This window comes from Protopterus annectens, chromosome 1.part2, assembly GCF_019279795.1.
Source record: "Protopterus annectens isolate FY-2018-M chromosome 1.part2, PAN1.0, whole genome shotgun sequence".
Lineage (NCBI taxonomy): Eukaryota > Metazoa > Chordata > Ceratodontiformes > Protopteridae > Protopterus > Protopterus annectens.
Window position 1 is genome coordinate 921425481 of NC_056727.1, and position 19633 is coordinate 921445113.

Genomic DNA, 19633 nt, shown 5'->3' on the forward strand with positions numbered 1-19633 from the left:
TTGTTTGTTTGGTCCTATCTAAATAAAAACGCAATTGCCTGTGGACATCTGATGTGTGGAATATGTATTCCGCTTTGTTTGAATACTTCGGAAAGAAGACTGGAAGTTCTAATGACTGTTGTAGGCAAAAACTGGAACAAACCTTAGGAACAAAGGATGGATTTGGCCTGAGAGATACTCTATCTTTGTGAAAAACCAAGTACGGAGGTTTTACAGACAAAGCTTGAAGCTCTGAAACCCTTCTGGCAGAAGTAATCGCAACCAGAAAGGCAGTTTTCCACGATAGAAATTTTAAATCACATGTTGCTGCCGGTTCGAAGGGGGAGGAAGTTAAGGCACGTAACACCACATCGAGATCCCATGGAGGAGCAGGATGAGAAATTGGAGGTCGTAAAAGCGCAGCACCTTTCAAGAAGGTTTTACACAACCTGTTGCTCATTAAAGGTGGGTTTATAGATTCGTGAAAATTGGTAATAGCTGCCAATTGAACCTTGATGGTAGAGACTGAAGAGCCTTGATTGAAAAGGGAAGTTAGAAATTTCAGTACTTCTGATACGGAAATAGTGATGGGATCCAGACCCCGTAGCTGAGCCCAAACAGCAAATCTCTTCCATTTGCTAGAATACAATTTCTTAGTAGCAGACTTGTGGGCCGAAGATAAAATGTGTACAACTTCCGGGTCTAAGGTATGATTCCTGACTATAGTCGGAAGAGGAGGAGCCAAGCCGTCAATTTTAAGGTGTGTAGGGACTGGTGGAGTAGTCCCGACTGGTGAACCAATAGGTCTGGGATCTGATCCAGGAACCATGGACCTTCCAGTGCATATTTCCGAAGATAGGGGAACCATACCTGACGAGGCCAGTAAAGAGCAAGTAAGATTATTTTGCTCCCCAAGTGAGACGCCTTTTGGATCACTCTGGGAAGGAGGGGAACTGGGGGAAAAGCATATAGCAAGCCGGTGGGCCACGGATGGGCTAGTGCGTCCATAGGACTCTCCCCCGGAGCCAGGGTGAGGGAGAAGTACTTTTTGCACTTCGCATTCAGCGGAGTTGCGAAGAGGTCGCAACAAGGAATTCCCCATTTGCTGAAAATCTGATTTGCAACCGTAATGTTCAGAGACCACTCGTGTGGAGAGAGGATAGTTCTGCTCAGTCTGTCGGCTATCACGTTGGACTTGCGGGGGGTAGGCGACGCCACTAGAAAGCGTTTGGTCGACACTGCCCATTCCCAAACTCTCATGGCCTCTCTGCAAAGGGGGTAGGATCTGGTCCCTCCCTGTTTGTTCAGGTACCAGACAACTGACATGTTGTCGGAGTGAACGGCAATTACGCCCTGAGGGAGGTAATCGTGAAGGGCTTGTAGGGACAGAAGCACCGCCCTCATTTCTAGGATGTTGATATGAAGTAGGGTCTCTTCCGAATGCCATTTGCCTTGGACTGACCTGCCCAGGGAATGCCCCCCCCACCCCATCTAGGAGGCGTCCGTAGTCAAAGTGGCCACAGGAGGAGGTGGAACAAAGGGTCGTCCCTGATCCAGATTGGAGGGCACCAGCCACCAGCAAAGGTCCCGTTTGCAGGTTTCTGTGATCCAGATGAGGTGACTGAGAGGGAGATCCTGAAAGGACCACTGAGTTGAAAGAAGCCACTGGAGAATTCTCATGTGCAACCTTGCTAGGGGAACTAGAAGAACCGTGGCGGACATAGATCCCAATAGCTGCAGGACCATTCTGGCTGGGGCTTTGGATCTGGGAAGTAAGGCTCGAACTTGAGCCTGTATGGTTTGTATCCTTTCTGTAGGTAGATAGACCCGCATTCGGTTTGAGTCTATCTCTACTCCGATGAACCTTATGCGTTGAGATGGCAGCAACACAGACTTTGGCCAATTGAAGGTGATTCCAAGGGAAGTGCCCAGTGATATCGTGGCTTGTAGGCTCCGCAATAGTAGATGCTTGGAGGTGGCAGTTAGGAGCCAGTCGTCTAGATACGGAAACACCTGGAATCCTAGACTTCTCAGGTGAGCAATCACGACCACCAAACATTTGGTGAACACCCTGGGGGCTGTGGTGAGACCAAAGGGCAGCGCGCGGAACTGAAAATGACTGCCTCCTAGGCTGAAGCGCAGATGACTCCTGGACGCTTGATGTACCATGATATGGTAATAAGAGTCCTTGAGATCTATGGAGCACATCCAAACACCTTTCTCCAGCAGTGGGAGAATGGATTGTAGGGTGACCATTCGGAACTTGGACTTTTTGACTGAACGGTTTAGAATGTTGAGATCCAAAATGGGCCTCAAGTCCCCGGGCTTTTTTGGCACCAAAAAGAATCTTGAGTAAGTCCCTAATCCGATCTGGTCTACGGGGACCGGTTGGATGACTCCTTTTTGCAGCAGCTTTGAAACTTCTGAGGCTGCAATCTCCCGTTGACTGGGTGGCGGGTCCAGGATCTTTTTGGACTGAGGTGGGGAGTGAGAAAAAGGGATGACGTAACCTCCGGCAATAATTCGAAGCACCCATCGGTCCTGAGTGATACCTTCCCAGGCGTGTTGCGGGGGCCTCTGCCGCCTCTGGGATGGCGTCTTCCAGAAGAATTTCCCCCTCCCCTGCCTCTAGAAGGGGGATCGTCCTGCTGTGAGGGGTAAGACTTCTGACATCTACGGAACCACATTTTCCCTCCTCTTTTAGCCTTGGGATAAGGCCGAAAGGGAGTGGAAAATCGTGCCCCTATGGCAGTCAAAGTCTTACCTTCTTGCTCACAGCGGGTCAATGTGTCCTTTACCTTGGGTCCAAACAAAGAGGACCCATCAAAGGGGGCGTCGGCAAAGGAAGACTTAAAGGCCTCCGCAAAATGACACAGGCGGAGCCAGGCTTGCCTCCGTAGAGCAATGCCTGTACCCGCCGTTCTACTCGCCCCTTCGGCCGCATAAGAAATGAGCCTCATGGACGAGTTTGATATGGACGACAGCATAGCCAGCTGAGAGCCAACCGTCTGGGCCAGCTGCTCAGGCAGGTTACCCAAGAGGGTATCTGAAAGTTCCTTAATCAGATCCCTCTGAAATCTGGTAAAGTGCGTTAGATAGTTCAGGGACCTTAAAGTAAAGGCCGCTGAACTTAGGGCGCGCTTACCGTACCGATCCATGCTCCTAGACTCCTTATTAGGAGGATGGACGGACGTCGAAGCCACTGCTACATCCTGCTGGGTAGCAGATGCCACCACCAAGGCATCTACAGCCACACCTTTCGTCAAGAACTCCTTTTCTGGGGGTGCTGACAGGAACTTATTTGGACGAGCAGGCACCGGTTCCACAGAGTCTGGGTGTTCCCACGCCCTTCGACAGATCAAATCTAGGAGCTCGTCGAAGGGCGGAGACACCCAGGAGGCAGAGGGCTGAGCCCCGAAGGCCTTAAGGAACACCGACTCATCAGCAGAAGGGGGTTTGGATTGCCAGCCGCCTCATTGTTTAAGGGCTTCCAGGATGTCTGCAAAGGAGACATCATCTGAGGACAACTTAGGGGACCCCTCTGCATCATCAAGATCAGTGTCTGATGTGAGAGACTCATCGGGGGAGTCAACGTGCTTCCTCTTGCACGATCTTTTCCTGGGGGGTCCTCCGAAGAAGCTTCAGAGGGACCTCCAGGAGGGGGGGGAACCCCCAGTGGGGGTAACCTCAGGCCCCGGGGCTCCGCTGTCTAAGGACAGGGGGACTGCCAAAGACCCAGTCTCCGTATGTAGGGAAGGTGCTGGGGAGACCGTGGAGGTAGCCAAAGAAGATTTGGCTAACGCACTCCTCATGGCCCTGAAGGCGGGACCACCAGAATCCTGGGAAGGTCCCACCTCCGTGGCCACAACGGCAGATGGTACCCCCGCAGCCGACGCACCGAGAGGAAGGCTTGGGACCGCAAACATCAGTCCCGAAGCGTCCCCCCGGGGCCGACAGAGGAAGTCCGCATACCGAACTCCGACTCGAGAGCCGGGGTTGGAGTAACGGTCGGGCCCGACCCGAAAACCTCCATCGGCTCCACCAGCACCGGCTCCAACGGTGCCGAGGCTGTTGGAGGAGGAACCATAACAACAGAGTGGGCCATCGGCTCCGAAGCCGAATGGGCTGGAGCCGAAACTAACTTTTGGAACACCTGAGACTGATAAAGTCTTAGGAGCACCCTGTCGATGTCCGAATCAGACATCTTGGAGGATCTAGATGACACCGATCGGGTCCGAACCGACTTCTCCATCGGCTCCATAGGACTAGGGGACCGGCTCCGAATGGACTCGACTACTATCGGTTCCGAGGGAGACCTCAAAACAATTTCCCTCGGTGCCGAGGAGGACTTCGGTGCCGAAGGAGAAGAGTCTGAGCCGGCAACCCTCATCGGCTCCAAAATCAGTGGAGCCGATGAAGGTGACCCGCCTCTCGATGCCCCAGTCCTCGGCTCCGAAACCAGAGGGGTCGAGACTGGAGGCATCGAGGCAGACCGTTCCGCCCTCGGCTCCGAAGTCCATGGAGCCAATGGAGAAGCCTGCCTAGGTTTTTTTTTTGCAGTCGGTTCCGACAGACTGGTCGGAGCCGACGCTTTTTTCTTTTTGGTAGGAGAGGAAGAGGAAGATAAGGCCTCCTCGAAGGAGGGTTTGATCAGCCCTTTTAATATTAATTTATTCTTCCTCTCTTGGAGGACTCTGGAAGAAAAGGCGTGACACACGCTACAGGACTCTTGTAGGTGCTTGGCGCCTAAACAATATACGCACGAGGAGTGGTCGTCAGTTATCGACATTTTGTAACCACACCTCGCGCACTTTTTAAACCCAGAGGGTCTATGTTCCTTAGACATGCTGACTAACAGTTCACTAAGAAAACTAGTTAAAGAAGCTGTTCAGTAAAGATTTTACCACAGAGAAAACTGAAAACCAATTTTTTTTTTTTTTTTTTTTTTTTTACACAAGACAGTACACAATGCACAATATCAGGACGAAAAATCACTGAAAAGGAGGGTCAAGACCCTCTAACTTAAGCAGGTACTTGACCTCCTGAAAAAAACAAAGACGCTAGATAAGAATAGGGGAAGGCCCCTCTAACTTAAACGGGAAACCTTCCCTTAACTCAAAACACAATTTTCCTCAACCAAAGTTATCAAAACACACTCGTACAACAACAATAGCTGTTAAAACAGCTTTCAAAATTCCTGACAGGAAACTTTGAAGAAAACAGTACTTAGCTCAGCCAAGTTTGAGACCACGTCCTAGCTTGTAAGCGGCAAACGAGATCTGGGGGATTAGTGGTGGTGCATCCTGGGATAAGAAATAGCTCAGCCAATAAGAGGCTTCGCTCTATAGCATAGCGTGCCGAGTCGGAGCCGAGGGATGTGCTCCGAGCCCATCAGTACTGAATGTAGGCGAGATAGGATCACATAACATCTACCCTTCCTGGCCTCCCCCCGGGCTTGCTTAGATAAGGGTAACAGCCACCAAGAAGATCAAGTTGTGGGCCGTAGTCAGAGCTTTATCCCTCTATGCTATGATACTGTCTAAACTCATTAAAAAAAAAAACTTAAAGATTCACAAACCTAACCCAAATCTCAGCATATGTATATGCTTAATTCTATGTACAACACACTCCCCTAAACAAATCAGAAGTAGATAAAACGAAATGCAACCATCCTTTTAGCATTAACTATACTGGCTCTTCCTTCTATTCTTTTCTTCTTGTTTAAGTGCCAGTTAAACCTGCCTGTTAATCCAGTAAGTCCACAAACTACAGGACTAATGTCACTACACAGCATTACCTATCTAGCCTAACTACTGGTGTGGCACAAGAAGAAGTAAAAGCAGCAAGTATTTATTTTCTGTAATAAAGTCCATGATATGCATAAAAGTTTTTAAACTTTCAAACCTTACAATGGACTGGCATGAGTTCTCTTGCATGTAGCCTAGCACCAGCAAGACCAGCCCTTCTACCACTCCAAGTCTGAGATATCAAAGTCCTTTTGACAAACCAGTTCACCAATACGCTACTTCAATTAACTTGCTGCAAGATTTACTGCTCCTTATGTACATATTTGCTGTTACTCACACTTTTCCTGAGAAATTATTTTTATCACCATCACTTACAGTTATGACACCCACTTTCACATTACTGTTTTATACTTACAGAAAGTGTATTTGCATATGCACAGCACATTCAAAAATGTAGATAGAAAAGTAGCCTTTGCTTTTGTCACCATCACTAGAAGTTAACTTCATTATTAGACACCAAGGAAACATTCCCAGATAATGAACTCTATTTAACCAACAAAATAAAAACAGCAAAGAACTTTCTTTAAATAAGCACTCACCATTACTTTATACCATGATTTTTCATTAGTACTATGCATCTTATTCTCACTGCGACTCAAAAAGTAGACATCATTAAGAGAAGTCTGATGTCCATGTGAGCCACAAGGACCTTCTGGTAACTTTCTGTGCTGGCCATACGGACTGCTGAAAGGCAAAATAATGTTAATAACAGATTTACAGGTAATAAAAAACACTAAACTAGGAAAAAAAATTGATCAGCAGCTACTGCACATTTGTGACTGTTGTAATGTAAATTAGGTTTTTAAAACTACATCAGCAATTTTAGTAGGCTGTAGATAGAGTTCAGGCGATGCAAAAGTTTCCTAAGTCTTAGTGTAGAAACTGGGGTTTGGCATAATGGAATAATTAGCCAGGCTTAAAATTACTCACAAGTTAGCCAAGTACTGCTCTATTAGCGTATGAATCAAAGAAACTAAGTCACGCATTTGACACAAACAATCAAAACACAGTGCTTGGCAATGCATTTCTAGTGCTCACCTATTTCCCCGACAGTTTTACACACACACACACACACACACACACACACACACACACACACACACACACACACACACACACACACACACACCAGTTTACAATGATTTAAGACACCTTTCACCTAATAACAAATTATCTAAAAATTCATCTAATACAATTTTAATGTAAAGCACAATTAACTGAATCACATTACATCAAAAACTTCACATACAGCAAATACTTCTCCAAAATGCCTTATTTTGCAGGGGGCCAGTCCATGTGCACCCCCACACACCTCTAATTAAATATTCTAACTCCACAATCACACAACTGCAGATAAAAGAGGACTCCTCAGACAGAAATCAGGTCAGGCACAGAAACACAAACTTTTAAAGACAAAAGTACAGCATGACAGCAGGCATTAGCATGGCAAAAGTAGTGATCAACACAAAGTGGCATTGTTATTGCTATGAACAAAAACAACAGCAGTCACCTTCTATAGCCTTGCACACTTTTCTCTCAAACGTAATTCAGTCATTTGTATTTTAGATAAAATATATTTTAGACCAAATGTGGCACCTTTATTTTCTAGATAAAATACCTCATCTCTCTCTCTCTCTCTCTTTCTCTATACATATATATATATATATATATATATATATATATATATATATATATACACACACACACACACACACACACACACACACATACTATACATACATATATGTGTGTATGTATGTATGTATGTATATATATATATATATATATATATATATATATATATATATATATATATACACACACACACACATATATATATGGATCTACCTTCAACTGACGAAAGTACAATACACTGAAAGGCAATGGTATGAGCTCACTGCACTGAAAGCTTACTTTCACAGAAATTGACAATGCTGAAAGCCTAATTAGCGAAATTCACTTGAACAGCGAATATAGGGCATACCGCTCTAAATTTTAGAAGGAAGTATTGGTAGCTGTACGAACGTACTGGCATCTACAATGTTGGATTTGTGCAGAATCGCTCCCGGAGTTCTGGGTGAAATATATTGTACAGGTGAATCACAACAAGGAGGTGAGACCTTAATTGTTGCAGGTTATGTGTATCATTTAAAATGTTGTTGGAGATTGTTGTACAGTGGGGCTTTTTTTTATTTTTTTTTTTGTACAGTGTAGTCCGTTCAAATTAGTTTCAGTGATTTAGCTTTCAGCATTGCCAGTTTTCATGAAACTAAGCTTTCGGTTCCGTGAGTTTGTGGTTTTGCTGCCATTCGGTGGATCGTACTTTCGTCAACTGAAAGTAGACACACACACACACACACATATATATATATATATAAATATTCATGCACACACACACACACACACACACACACACACACACACACACATATATATATATATATAAATATTCATGCACACACACACACACACAGACACGATACATGTACATGTATATTTCCTGGATCCTGGATTCACTCCCTTGCATTCAGCACATCGGGCAACAAGCACCCTTCAGCACTCGTTGTTTCCAAAGCAGGTACGGGTTTTACGGGATCGGGTTGCTAGCCTCAAAGGGTGCGCCACATACACACACACACACACACACACACTGACACCTAGGGCCAATTTAGAGTGTCCACTCCATCTACTGCATGTCTTTGGAATATGGGAGGAAAGCAGAGCACCTGGAGGAAACCCACATTAACACAGGAAGGAAATTTAAACTGTACAGAAGGCACACCAGTCGAGAATTGAAATGCTGTGAGGCGACAATGCTAACTGCTACACACACACACACACACACACATATATATATATGTATATATGTATATATATATATATATATATATATATATATATATATATATATATATATATATATACAGACAGATAGATAGAGACATAAATAGCAGTTTGAGCAAAAGAACAAACAAGAACCACAGATTTTTGCACAAATAAATACACACTTTAAAAAAAAAAATAAAACATTGAGTGTTTTCTTCTTAATCACATTCAGACTTCATCAGAACTGACTTCTAATGTTCCATTCATCTTATATAACCACATAAATTAAAGACAGCCAAGTTAATTAAGTGAAAAAATACATTCTTAAAGAAATATTATAAAGAAGTTATGTACTCACCATAACGTTTAATTTGCGTTGTCCATTTTTATTCTTTCTCAACTGATAGGTTCGGATCCAATCGCTCAGATCCAACTCAGCTGTTGCCAAAGCTCGTGGCAATCAAAAACTCTCGAGCTTCTCCTTTATCCATAATGCACCAACCCCAACTATCTCAGATCTTGTTTGCTGACTTTAGTAGAAAAGAAAATATCTACAGTTAAATAGGAAGAGACTACATATACAGCTCAACATAAAGGACAGTCATGTCCTGTAACTACCCATTCTTCCAGAAGTTTAGACAGGATGGGGAATGGTGGGTGGGGAGTTGAGGAAAAACAAAAATGGACAATACAGATGGAATATAATGGTGAGTATACACCGTCTTTATCTGATGTTGTCAATTTTTATTCTATCCAAGCTACCTAAAATCCAGGGTACTCAAGGAAGGATATTCCTGAACACCATTGAACCAAATGAATTTCTACCTCTGGAGACCAGATCCATTTTGTAATGAGTAATAAATGTATGTGGAGTAGCCCAAGTTGCTGCACATACATTATCCAGGGACATTCTGGAATAAAATGCTGAAGACATGGCTATGGATCTAGTTCAATAGGCTCGTACCGGTTTTGATAGACTAATGCCCAGTTTGTTACAAATAAATGAAATATAATCAGTTAGACACCTAGATAATGTAACTTTTCTAGGTAATTTTTTCTGATGTCTTTTGTTCTATGTAGGTAAAAACATAATTGCCTGTGGACATCCAATGAATACATGTATTCGCCTTTGTTAGCAAATTTAAGAAAGAATGCTGGTATTTCAGTCGACTCATTGATATTAGATTCTGACACCACCTTAGAAAGAAAACATGCATTCGTTTGTAATGTAACCTATCCTTGTTTAAAACAAGTATGGTGGTTTAGAGGACAAGGCTTGAATCGCATAAATTCATCTGTCAGAGCTAACAGATACAAGAAAAACTGTCTTCCAAGAAAGGTATTTAAGGTCACATGTAGCTGCTGCTTTGAAGAGAACTGAGTAAGGGCCTGCAGTACCAGATTCAGGTCCCATGGGGACGCAGGATCTCTAAAAGGGGGTTTCAGAAGAAGAGTGCCTTTTATGAAAGCTTTGCTCACTTTATGAGATGCAACAGAAGAACCATCAAAATCAATGTGAAAATTTGATATGGCTGCTAACTGAACTTTAATAGTTGATGAACTAGCCCCTCCTTTAAAAAGAAGGGTCAAAAAATCAAGGATGCTATGTATCTGGTCTGAAAATAGCTCAGTATAATTTTATCAGCCAAGTGGACAAACTTCTTCCATTTGCGAGAATTGTTTCCTAACAGAAGGTTTATGGAAAGATAAAAGCATAAGATGAACAGGTGAAGAGACCATAGCTGGAGTTGGAGAAACCAGGCAGTCAGCCTGAGGTTGGTTATGTTTGGATGAATCATGCCTGTCGGGTGAGACAGGAGGTCTGGAATTGGATTCAGGATCCAAGATTGGTTAAGCAAGTGAGGCCAAAGGAAGGGGAACCAAATTTGTTGAGGCCAGCAAGGTGCAATGAGGATGACTTTGCTTGTCAACCTGGCAGTTTTCTGTAGGAATTTCAGAATTAATGGAATGGGAGGATAAGCATAGGGATACACCGGGGAGGGGGGGGGGGGCAATCGTGAAGTAGAACATCCCTTGATGATTCCTGTGGGGGGATCAGGGCTGCTGCATTTGTAGTTTAGGAGGGAAGCAAAATGTTTGCAGCAAGGCTGGCCCCACTGAAGGAAAATCAATTCTGTGACGCTGTTGAGGGACCATTCATGAGGGAGAAGAATGCACCTGCTCAGTTTGTCTGCTATCACAGTGGATCTCTCCGGAATGTGCACTGCTGTGAAAAAGCGGTTGGATGAGATCGCCCACTGCCACACTCTGAGAGCTTCTCGACAAAGGGGATACGAACTGGTCCCTCCTTGTTTGTTGACCAAACTACAGACATGTTGTCCATTAGAATAGCAATCATCCCCAAAGGGAAAGTATCCTGGAAGGCTTTCAATGCTAAACCCACTGCTCTCATCTCTAGGACACTGATATGCAAGTTGGCCTCTTTGGGGGACCTTGGACTGTTCTCCATAGAAAATACCCTCCCCAAACTCAATGTGATGCATCCATGGTTACTATGGCCTTTGGCTGAGGCAGAATGAATGGATGGCCTTGTACAACGTGATATGAATGAATCCACCACCTGAGATCTCTCTTGCATGTCTAAGTGAATCGTATCTGAGTTGACATGGGTTGGGAAAGAATCGACCATTGTACTGTTAGCATCCATTTCAGGATCCTCATATAAAATCTGGCTAAAGGTACTAGGGTTATCACTGCTGCCACTGACACTACAGCCTGAAGGACTACACGGACTGAAATCTTGGTACTGCAGATTCTCCTCCTCACCTGTGATCTTATGTCTTAAGTCCGAACTTTTGAGGGTGGTAGCGAGGCTATGGTTGCCTTTGTGTTGAGAACTGCTCCTATACATTCTAGAGTCTGAAGTGGTTCCAGTTGGGATTTCTCATAGTTTATGATTATCCCCAGAAGAGAGCAAGTCTGGAGAACATGGTCTCTTGCCCTTATCAGTTGATGCCTGGTCGGAGCAGTAATGAACCAGTCATCTATATATGGAAACACCCTGAATCCTTGCAGTCCCAAGTGAGCTGCTACAACTGCGATGCACTTGGTAAACACTCTGGGGGCTGCAATGAGACCAAATGGCAGAGCTTTGAATTGGTAATGACTGGCTCCCAGCTAGAAGCTTTTTATCTTCAGGATTGTTTTTTCATCTTTACATGACAGTACACATCCTGAAGGTCTGTCGAGCACATCAAGTCGTCTTTGCCCAGGAATGAGAGAATGGACTGAACCGTGACTATCTGAAACTTGGTTCGTCGAGCCAACTTGTTTAAGTTACTGACATCCAAAATTCATCTCCAGTCCCCTGTTTTCTCTGGCACTATCTCGTCTGGTCTGGTCTGACCTCTTGGATGACTCTTTTTTTCTAGCAGCTTTTGAATATGAATTGCTGCTTGTTCCCCCTGACTTGGTGGAACATCAGGGAAATTTCTTGAATTTAGAGGAGGAAGGGAAAAGAGAATTATATATCCTCTGGAAATAATTCTCTGCACATACGTATCTTTTGTTAAGTCTAGCCAGGCTCTCTGGTGCAGAGATAAACGATGCCCGACTGCCTCCAGAGGAGGGCAATCGGGTCTCCTTTCAGCAGCACTGGTACGGACTGTCTGAGAAAAATTCTCTGGATCCCTGGTTATGCGGGCCACCTCTGCCGTGGGCGTGTCATCGTCCATTAGAGTTCCCTTCTCTGCCTCTGGGGGAACTTCTTCCATGTGTGTCCTGAAAAGGACCCTGAGATTTCTTGAACCACATCTTTCGACCACCTCACTGATTCCTAGAAAGGGATCTGTGAGGGGTTGAAAAACATACCGCCATTGCAGATAGGGTCTTTCCATCCTTCTCACACCTGGACAGTGTGTCCTTCACCTTGGGGCCAAACAAAAGCATTCCATCAAACGGAATGCTGACGAACAAAGACTTGAAGGGCACCACAAAATCACATAAGCACATCCAGGCATGCTTCCTAATGGAAATGCATGAACCCACTGCCCTTGAGGTTCCTTTGGCTACATGCAAAACCAGCCTCATGGAAGAATTGGAAATGTATTGTGGGGTAGCTAACTGAGAGGCCACAGATGACTGAACTTCTTCAAAAATGAATCCTGAGAGGTTATTTGACAGCTCCTAGATCAAATCCCTCTGAAGTCTTCTGAAATGTGCCAAATAATTCAAAGACCTTAAAGCAAATGTCGCTGAAGCATAGACATGCTTTGCGAACCTGTCCATCGTCTGAGGCTCCCTGCCGGGGGGATGAAGAGTGGAACTCTCCTTGGCAAGTTCCTTTTTAGTGGCCGCCACAGTGACTAAAGCATTAATGGGCACCCCTCTTCCACAAAACTGCTTGTCTACAGGTGGTGCCATAACCTTATCTGGTCTCGGAGGTATAGGTTCAGTGGTTTCTGGCTCCTTCTGTGCCTGCTAAGAGATCTACTCAACGAACTCAGTAGTGGGCAGAGTCAGCTAGGAGGTAGACAGGCCAGAACCAAAGACCTCCAGGAATATAGACTCCTCAGATGAAGGGTTGCTGGGTGTCCAGCCACCCTTCTGCTTAAGGATTTCGTAGATGTCTCCAAATGAGACATCTTCAGGAGGTGACTGTGGGGACCTTTCACCTTCATCAAAATCTGTATCTTCTGTGACAGACTTCTCTGGTGAGTCGAGGTGCTTCCTCTTGCACGTCTTCTTCTTTGGAACATCCTCAGTGGAATGCTCTGGAGAGGTATCAGAGGAAGAGATCAAGATTCCCTGACAGGAAGCCTGGGGTCTTGGTACTGGCTATCCCTGTGAAAAGACTTGGTGATGCTCTAAATGCAGTGATATCCGGGTTGAAGATTTAGGAATGGACGGGGTTGGATCTGTCTGTTCTGCTGAGGCAAAGAAAACTTTCTTCACAGCCTTAAAGGCAGATTGCTCCGGAGAAAGGAAAGACCTTGGATCCAAAAAGGCAAGCTTCTGGACCACTGTCCTCCCTGCTCCGAGGGCAAAAACCTCCAAGGCAGAAGACGGAACCTAGCCATCCAATGCCGAGGCTCCAAGGTGCAGAGACAACTCCAGAAGCTTCAGCGTCGACTGCAACACCTCAGATCCGACAGAGAGGCTTCGGCTCCAAGACGTCTCCAGATCCAACAGAACAGGAGCAGTCAGAGAAAACTTTGGATCCAAGGATAAGATAATTCTCAGATCCAAGCCAGATGGATCCAGACAGCTAGAATCCAGAGATTGAGACTGCTGAAGGAGTCAGAGGAAGAACTGGTAGAGGGAGTGTAACAGCAGAGTGGACCTTTTGATCCACAGGGGAAGGAGCCAAAGGGGCACCCATCTAACCCTGTGCCGAGAGAATCTTCCTCACCAGCCTTTCCACATCTTCTTCTGTAAGACTCCTGGAAGAATGAGCAGACAAGACTGAAGGGAAACTAGGTCTATCCAAAAAACAAGAGGAAGGGTATCCTAGAGGGTACTGGATCCACCAAAGGAGAATACCTGGTCCTTGGCAATAAAACAATCGTAGAATGAGTAGTTACAGTCTGATCCAGTGAAGATTGTTCAGTATCCGAGGTAGTTGATCAGACAGTTTTTGCTTCTTAGGACCCAAAGATGTCGGATCAGATAGTTTGGACCTGAGGACGTCAGGTCAGACAATTCTGGCTTCTTTGGTTCCAGTGATGAAGTCGGACCTCTTTATGAGCTTTCTGTAGACGACTCCAAACCAAGGACAAAGAAGAAGGCTTCAAAATCCCTGATTTTAGGCTGTTATGGCTTTATTTGGGAGACTTGTCTCCAGATATAGCCTCTCCGAAAGAACAGGGTAAATGTCCTCTCAGAATTAACTTGTTTTTATGCTTGACCAGAGCCCTAGGGTTGAACCCATGGCATATCTAGCATTCCTCCTGCAAATAAACAGGTCCTAAACAATATACACATAATGTGTGAGCATCCGATAATAAGAAGTTATGTACTCACCATAACGTTCCATCTGAGTAGATAAACTTCATTTGGCAGCAACCTATGGGTCTTCGGATCCATATCGGATCTGAGCCGGCAGTTTCCAACAGCAGAGATCCGAGCTCCAAGCTCCTCCCCTTACCCATAATCCCCTGCCAACCCTACCTGACCTCAGATCGAGTTTGCCTAATGCAAGACCTGCACCAAATAGCCAGCCTATGGTCTGACCTCGATATGATACAATCAGATGACAAAATAGTAATATAAACATCCGACGGTCAGGGGGAAGGAGGGGGGGACGGTTGCTGCCAAATGAAGTTTATCTACTCAGATGGAACATTATGGTGAGTACATAACTTCTTAATCTGAAGTAGTTAAATTCATTTGGGCATCAACCTATGGGACAGAGTCCCCAGCTACCTAAATCTTGGGAGGTCCTCATGGAAGGATGTTCCGGAGCACTGCAGAGCCAAAGGATGCTCTCCCTCTGGAGACCAGGTCCAACTTATAATGATTTATAAAGGTATGAGATGAAGCCCAAGTGGCTGCCGAACAAATTTCATCCAATGAGACTCTAGAACGAAATGCAGCAGATGTGGAAATTGATCTAGTAGAATGGGCGTGGACTCCCTGGGGTGCGGGCCGGCCGGAACTTTCATATGCTAGTAGAATACACTGTGAAATCCACCTGGACAGTGTGACTTTTAAACTGATTTTCCAAAATTAGACTTAGCAAAGGAAATAAACAGCTGGTCTGATTGCCTATGACCAGCTGTTCTGTGTAAATAGAAACGTAGTTGTCTATGAACATCAAACGAGTGCAACTTGTATTCGCCTTTGTTTTGGTAATTGGGAAAAAAGACAGGTAAATTAATAGTTTGATTGATATTTGACTCGGAAGCAATCATAGGGAGAATAGAGGGATTGGTCCTGAGGGATACTCTATCTTTGTGAAAGGTCAAATATGGTGGCTTGGCGGAAAAGGCTTGTAGTTCAGAAACCCTTCTGGCCGAAGTGATAGCGACGAGAAATGCTGTTTTCCAGGACAATAGTTTAAGATCCACTGAAGCTGCAGGCTCAAAGGGAGGAGCTGTCAAAGCCTGGAGCACAAGCGCTAAATCCCAAGGAGGGACTACATCCTTCACCGGGGGTCTTAGTAGGAAGGTACCCTTCAAAAAGGCCTTACACAATCTGGTTGAGATCAAAGGGCCTAGGTCACTCCCCACTTGATAATGCGAAATTGCTGCCAGCTGAACTCTGACTGTCGATGAGCTGGCTCCTTGGTCAAAAAGTCCTGACAAAAAGTCTAACACCGCAGGTAACGGAGCCGTAAAGGAGTTTAAGTTCTGTTGCTCCACCCAAATAGAAAACTGTTTCCATTTGCTACCATAAAACCTTCTTGTAGACGGCTTGTGGGCCGCCACTAAGATAGCTTTGACCGGGGAAGAGACACAGGGAGTCCTAGCTAAGAGTGCAACTGGAGCAACCAAGCCGTGAGCTTCAGATTGTCCAGATTCGGGGTCAGGAGGTCTAATGGGTGGAGATCAGATCCAGAATGGGATCCAGAATCCAAGGAGGATTCACTAGATGAGACCGTAGATAAGGGAACCAAGCCTGACGTGGCCAGAATGGGGCAATGAGGATTATTCTGCTCCCCAGCCGCCTGGCTTTCTGTAAGAACTTCAGCATTAGAGGAAGAGGAGGGTAAGCATAGAGGAGACCGGGCAGCCAAGCATGTACCATAGCATCTCGGGGGGATTCCCCGGGTGGGGGAATTAGAGCGAAGTAGTCGTTGCACTTCGTGTTTGAGGGAGAAGCGAAAAGATCGCAACAAGGTTGACCCCATTTGGAGAATATTTGTTTCGCTACTTCGGGATTCAGAGACCACTTGTACGGCGATAGAATCGTGCGACTCAGTTTGACTGCAAGGATGTTGGACCGTCCCGGAATGTGTGTCGCTATGAGAAAGAGGTTGGTGGAGATCGCCCATTCCCACACTCTCATGGCCTCTCAGCAAAGTGGATAGGACCTGGTTCCCCATTGTTTGTAGATATACCAGACTACCGACATGTTGTCCGTCTGGACTGCAATAATCCTAACGGGAAGAAGGTTCTGGAGTGCTTGCAACGCCAACAGCACTGCCCTCATCTCTAGGACATTGATATGCAGCGAGGTGTCCGTGTTGTTCCACGTGCCTTGGACTGTCCTGCCTAGACAATGCCTCCCCCATCCAAGGCAAGAGGTGTCCGTGGTCACCGTGGTTAGGGGATGGGGCATAGCAAAGGGTCGACCTTTGAGGAGGTCCGGGGACTGGAGCCACCACAGAAGGGCCTTCCTGCAAACCCTGCTGAGGTGAATGGGATGGTTCAGGGGGTAATGCAGGAAGGACCATTGGACTTGGAGGGTCCACTGCAGGACCCTCATGTGCAAACACGCCATGGGCAGCAGGTTGATGGCAGCTGCCATCGACCCTAAGGCCCTCAGGACCAGAGCTGCTGAAGGAGCTGGGGATTGAAGAATGGCCCGCACATGAAGTTTCAGGGTTTGAAGTCGGTCCGAAGTCAAGAAGGCTAGGAGCCGGCTTGTATCCAATCTGGCTCCAATGAAGTTTATGATTTGTGTCGGCAGAAGGGAAGATTTTTCTACATTGACTGTGATCCCCAGCCGGGGAGCTAGACGGAGGAAAGAGTCCCTGGCCGTGCAGAGTAGATGCCTTGTCGGGGCAGTCAGGAGCCAGTCGTCCAGGTAGGGGAAGACCTGAATTCCCTGGAGTCTCAGGTGGGCCGCTATCACTGACAAAACCTTGGTAAACACCTTGGGGGCTGTGGTGAGACCAAAGGGAAGGACCCTGAATTGGTAATGACTGGCTCCTAGCCGGAAGCAAAGGAACCTCCTGGAGCGTCTGTCCATCAAGATGTGGTAGTATGCATCCTTGAGGTCTACAGAGCACATCCAGTTGTTCTCCTGCAAAAGGGGGAGAATGGATTGAAGTGTGACCATCCGGAACTTTTCCTTGGTTACTGACAGGTTCAGGAGGGATAGATCGAGGATTGGCCTTAAGTCCCCCGTCTTTTTTTGGCACCAAGAAGAACCTGGAGTAAAAGCCCGATCCGAACTGATCTGGGGGGACGTACTGAATGGCTCTTTTTTCTAGCAGCTGCTGGATTTCCGCAGCCGCGGCCTCCCTCTAATCGGGGGGGGGGGACATCGGGAGGAATCTGGGATTGCGAGGGGGATGAAGAAACAGGATTTGGTAACCTCTGGATAGGATACGAAGCACCCAGCGATCTGTCGTGATGGACTCCCAAGCTTCCAGGTGCCTCGAAAAACGCCCCCTGATTGCCTCCAGAGTGGAGAAGTCGGGTAATCCCTCAGGGTTGCTGCGTGGGCCGATCAGAGAACGATTCTCTGGGCCCAAAACACCTCGGACCCCCTCTGCCCCTAGGGAGGCATCCACCCTGTCCTCTTCTGCCTTGGAAGGACTGGGTGTCTGGAGCGTCACGGGACTGTTGCGACTTCCGGAATCACATCTTCTTCTGTCCCTTTTGGTTCTTGGAGAAAGACCTCTGGGGAGCAGAGAAGCAGACTCCAGCGGCAGACAACGTCTTCCCGTCCTTTTCACTCTGGACTAAAGTTTTGCGTACGGTTTTGCCAAAAAGGGCAGAACCATTGAATGGGGCATTAGCGAACGACGCCTTAAAGGGTTCCGCGAAATCACAGTGGCGGAGCTACGCCTGTCGCCTCATGACGACGCCTGCTCTGCTAGCTCTAGCCGCTCCTTCCATAGCATGGGATAGTAGCTGCATAGAGGTATTAGAAATAGACCTTAGAGTGGCCATTCGGGTAGAGTACAACTGCTTGTCCTCCGCCGACATGGACTCCGGGGGCGACCCAGCGTACTCTTTAATAAGGTCTCACTGGAGCCGTATGACATGTACCATGTAGTTCAGTGACCTTACCGAGAAGGTAGCTAAACTGAAGACTCGCTTCCCAAGGCGGTCCATCGCCCGAGACTCCTTGCTAGGAGGATGGACTGAGGGACTTTCTTGGGCCAGTTCACTCTTGGTGGCTGCCGCCACCAACATGGCATCTACCGGGGATCCCTTACTCCAGTGCATTCTGTTGGAGGGGGGACTAAGTATCCTATCAGATCTCTTCGGAACGGGCTACACAGTGTCCGGCTCCTTCCAAGCCCTGGTAGTGATCAGGTCTACCAGGGGGTCGGGTGGAGGGGACACCCAAGAGGTAGACGGGCCTGCTTCAAACGCCTCCAGGAACACAGATTCGTCCGAGGTAGGCTTTGGGGCAGACCACCCTCCCCTTATCCTGAGCATCTCCATGATGTCTCCGAAGGAGATGTCTTCAGGGGGTGATCTTGGGGAGCCTTCCCCTTCCTCCAAATCTGTGTCCTCGGTTAAGGACTCAGGGGAGTCCAAGTGCCTCCTTTTGCACATGCGCTTGTGAGGGACCTCCTCGGGGAGGCTGTCCGAGGAGGCCTCACCACGCTCATTATGTCCCAACAAGGGAACTACCTGGGACGTTAGAGCAGGCTGTCCCTGGGGCCAGGTGATGGAAGCTGGAGCCAACTGAGAGGGGGTGTGGGGCGGAGCCGTAGCTGTGGCCGGGGGCCTGGAATCCCTCGACAGAGCCCTCTCCACCACGTCGAAAGCCGAAGGAGAGCTGCTCTCTCTGGGATCCGAGAGCAAACCCTCCCTCGGATCCGACAAGCGGATCAGGGCCGGCGCCGACGCTATCGGATCCGACGGGCCAGTATGCTCCGACCTGGACGGAGCCGAAGGCAGACTAACACCCTCGGATCCGAAACTCAGCTCACAGCTCCGAGAGCTCGGATCTGCCGAAAAGGGACCCAACAGACTCGAGGGTGCTGTCGGCACCCAAATACCCGATACTACCGGCGCCGACACCCCCCCAGCTACAACGCCGCTCTGCTCCGAGGACTGCAAACCCGGGAAGCGGGTTGGAGAAGTAGTGATCGGGGCGAAAAAAGGGGTCGAGCCCCCCCCCCCGGAGGGGGGGGGGAGGCAAGAGCACTCCCA

General features: G+C 47.1%; 1 protein-coding gene across 1 annotated transcript in view; it reads right to left on the bottom strand.

The window, feature by feature from the left end:
• LOC122792422 (nuclear RNA export factor 1-like) overlaps positions 1 to 19633 on the bottom strand; it is a 1378427-nt gene that overhangs the window by 905852 nt on the left and 452942 nt on the right. Inside the window, exon 3 of the mRNA XM_044060210.1 lies at positions 6326 to 6470. Coding sequence (XP_043916145.1) covers positions 6326 to 6470 — 145 coding nt within the window. The remainder of the gene's footprint in view (positions 1 to 6325; positions 6471 to 19633) is intronic.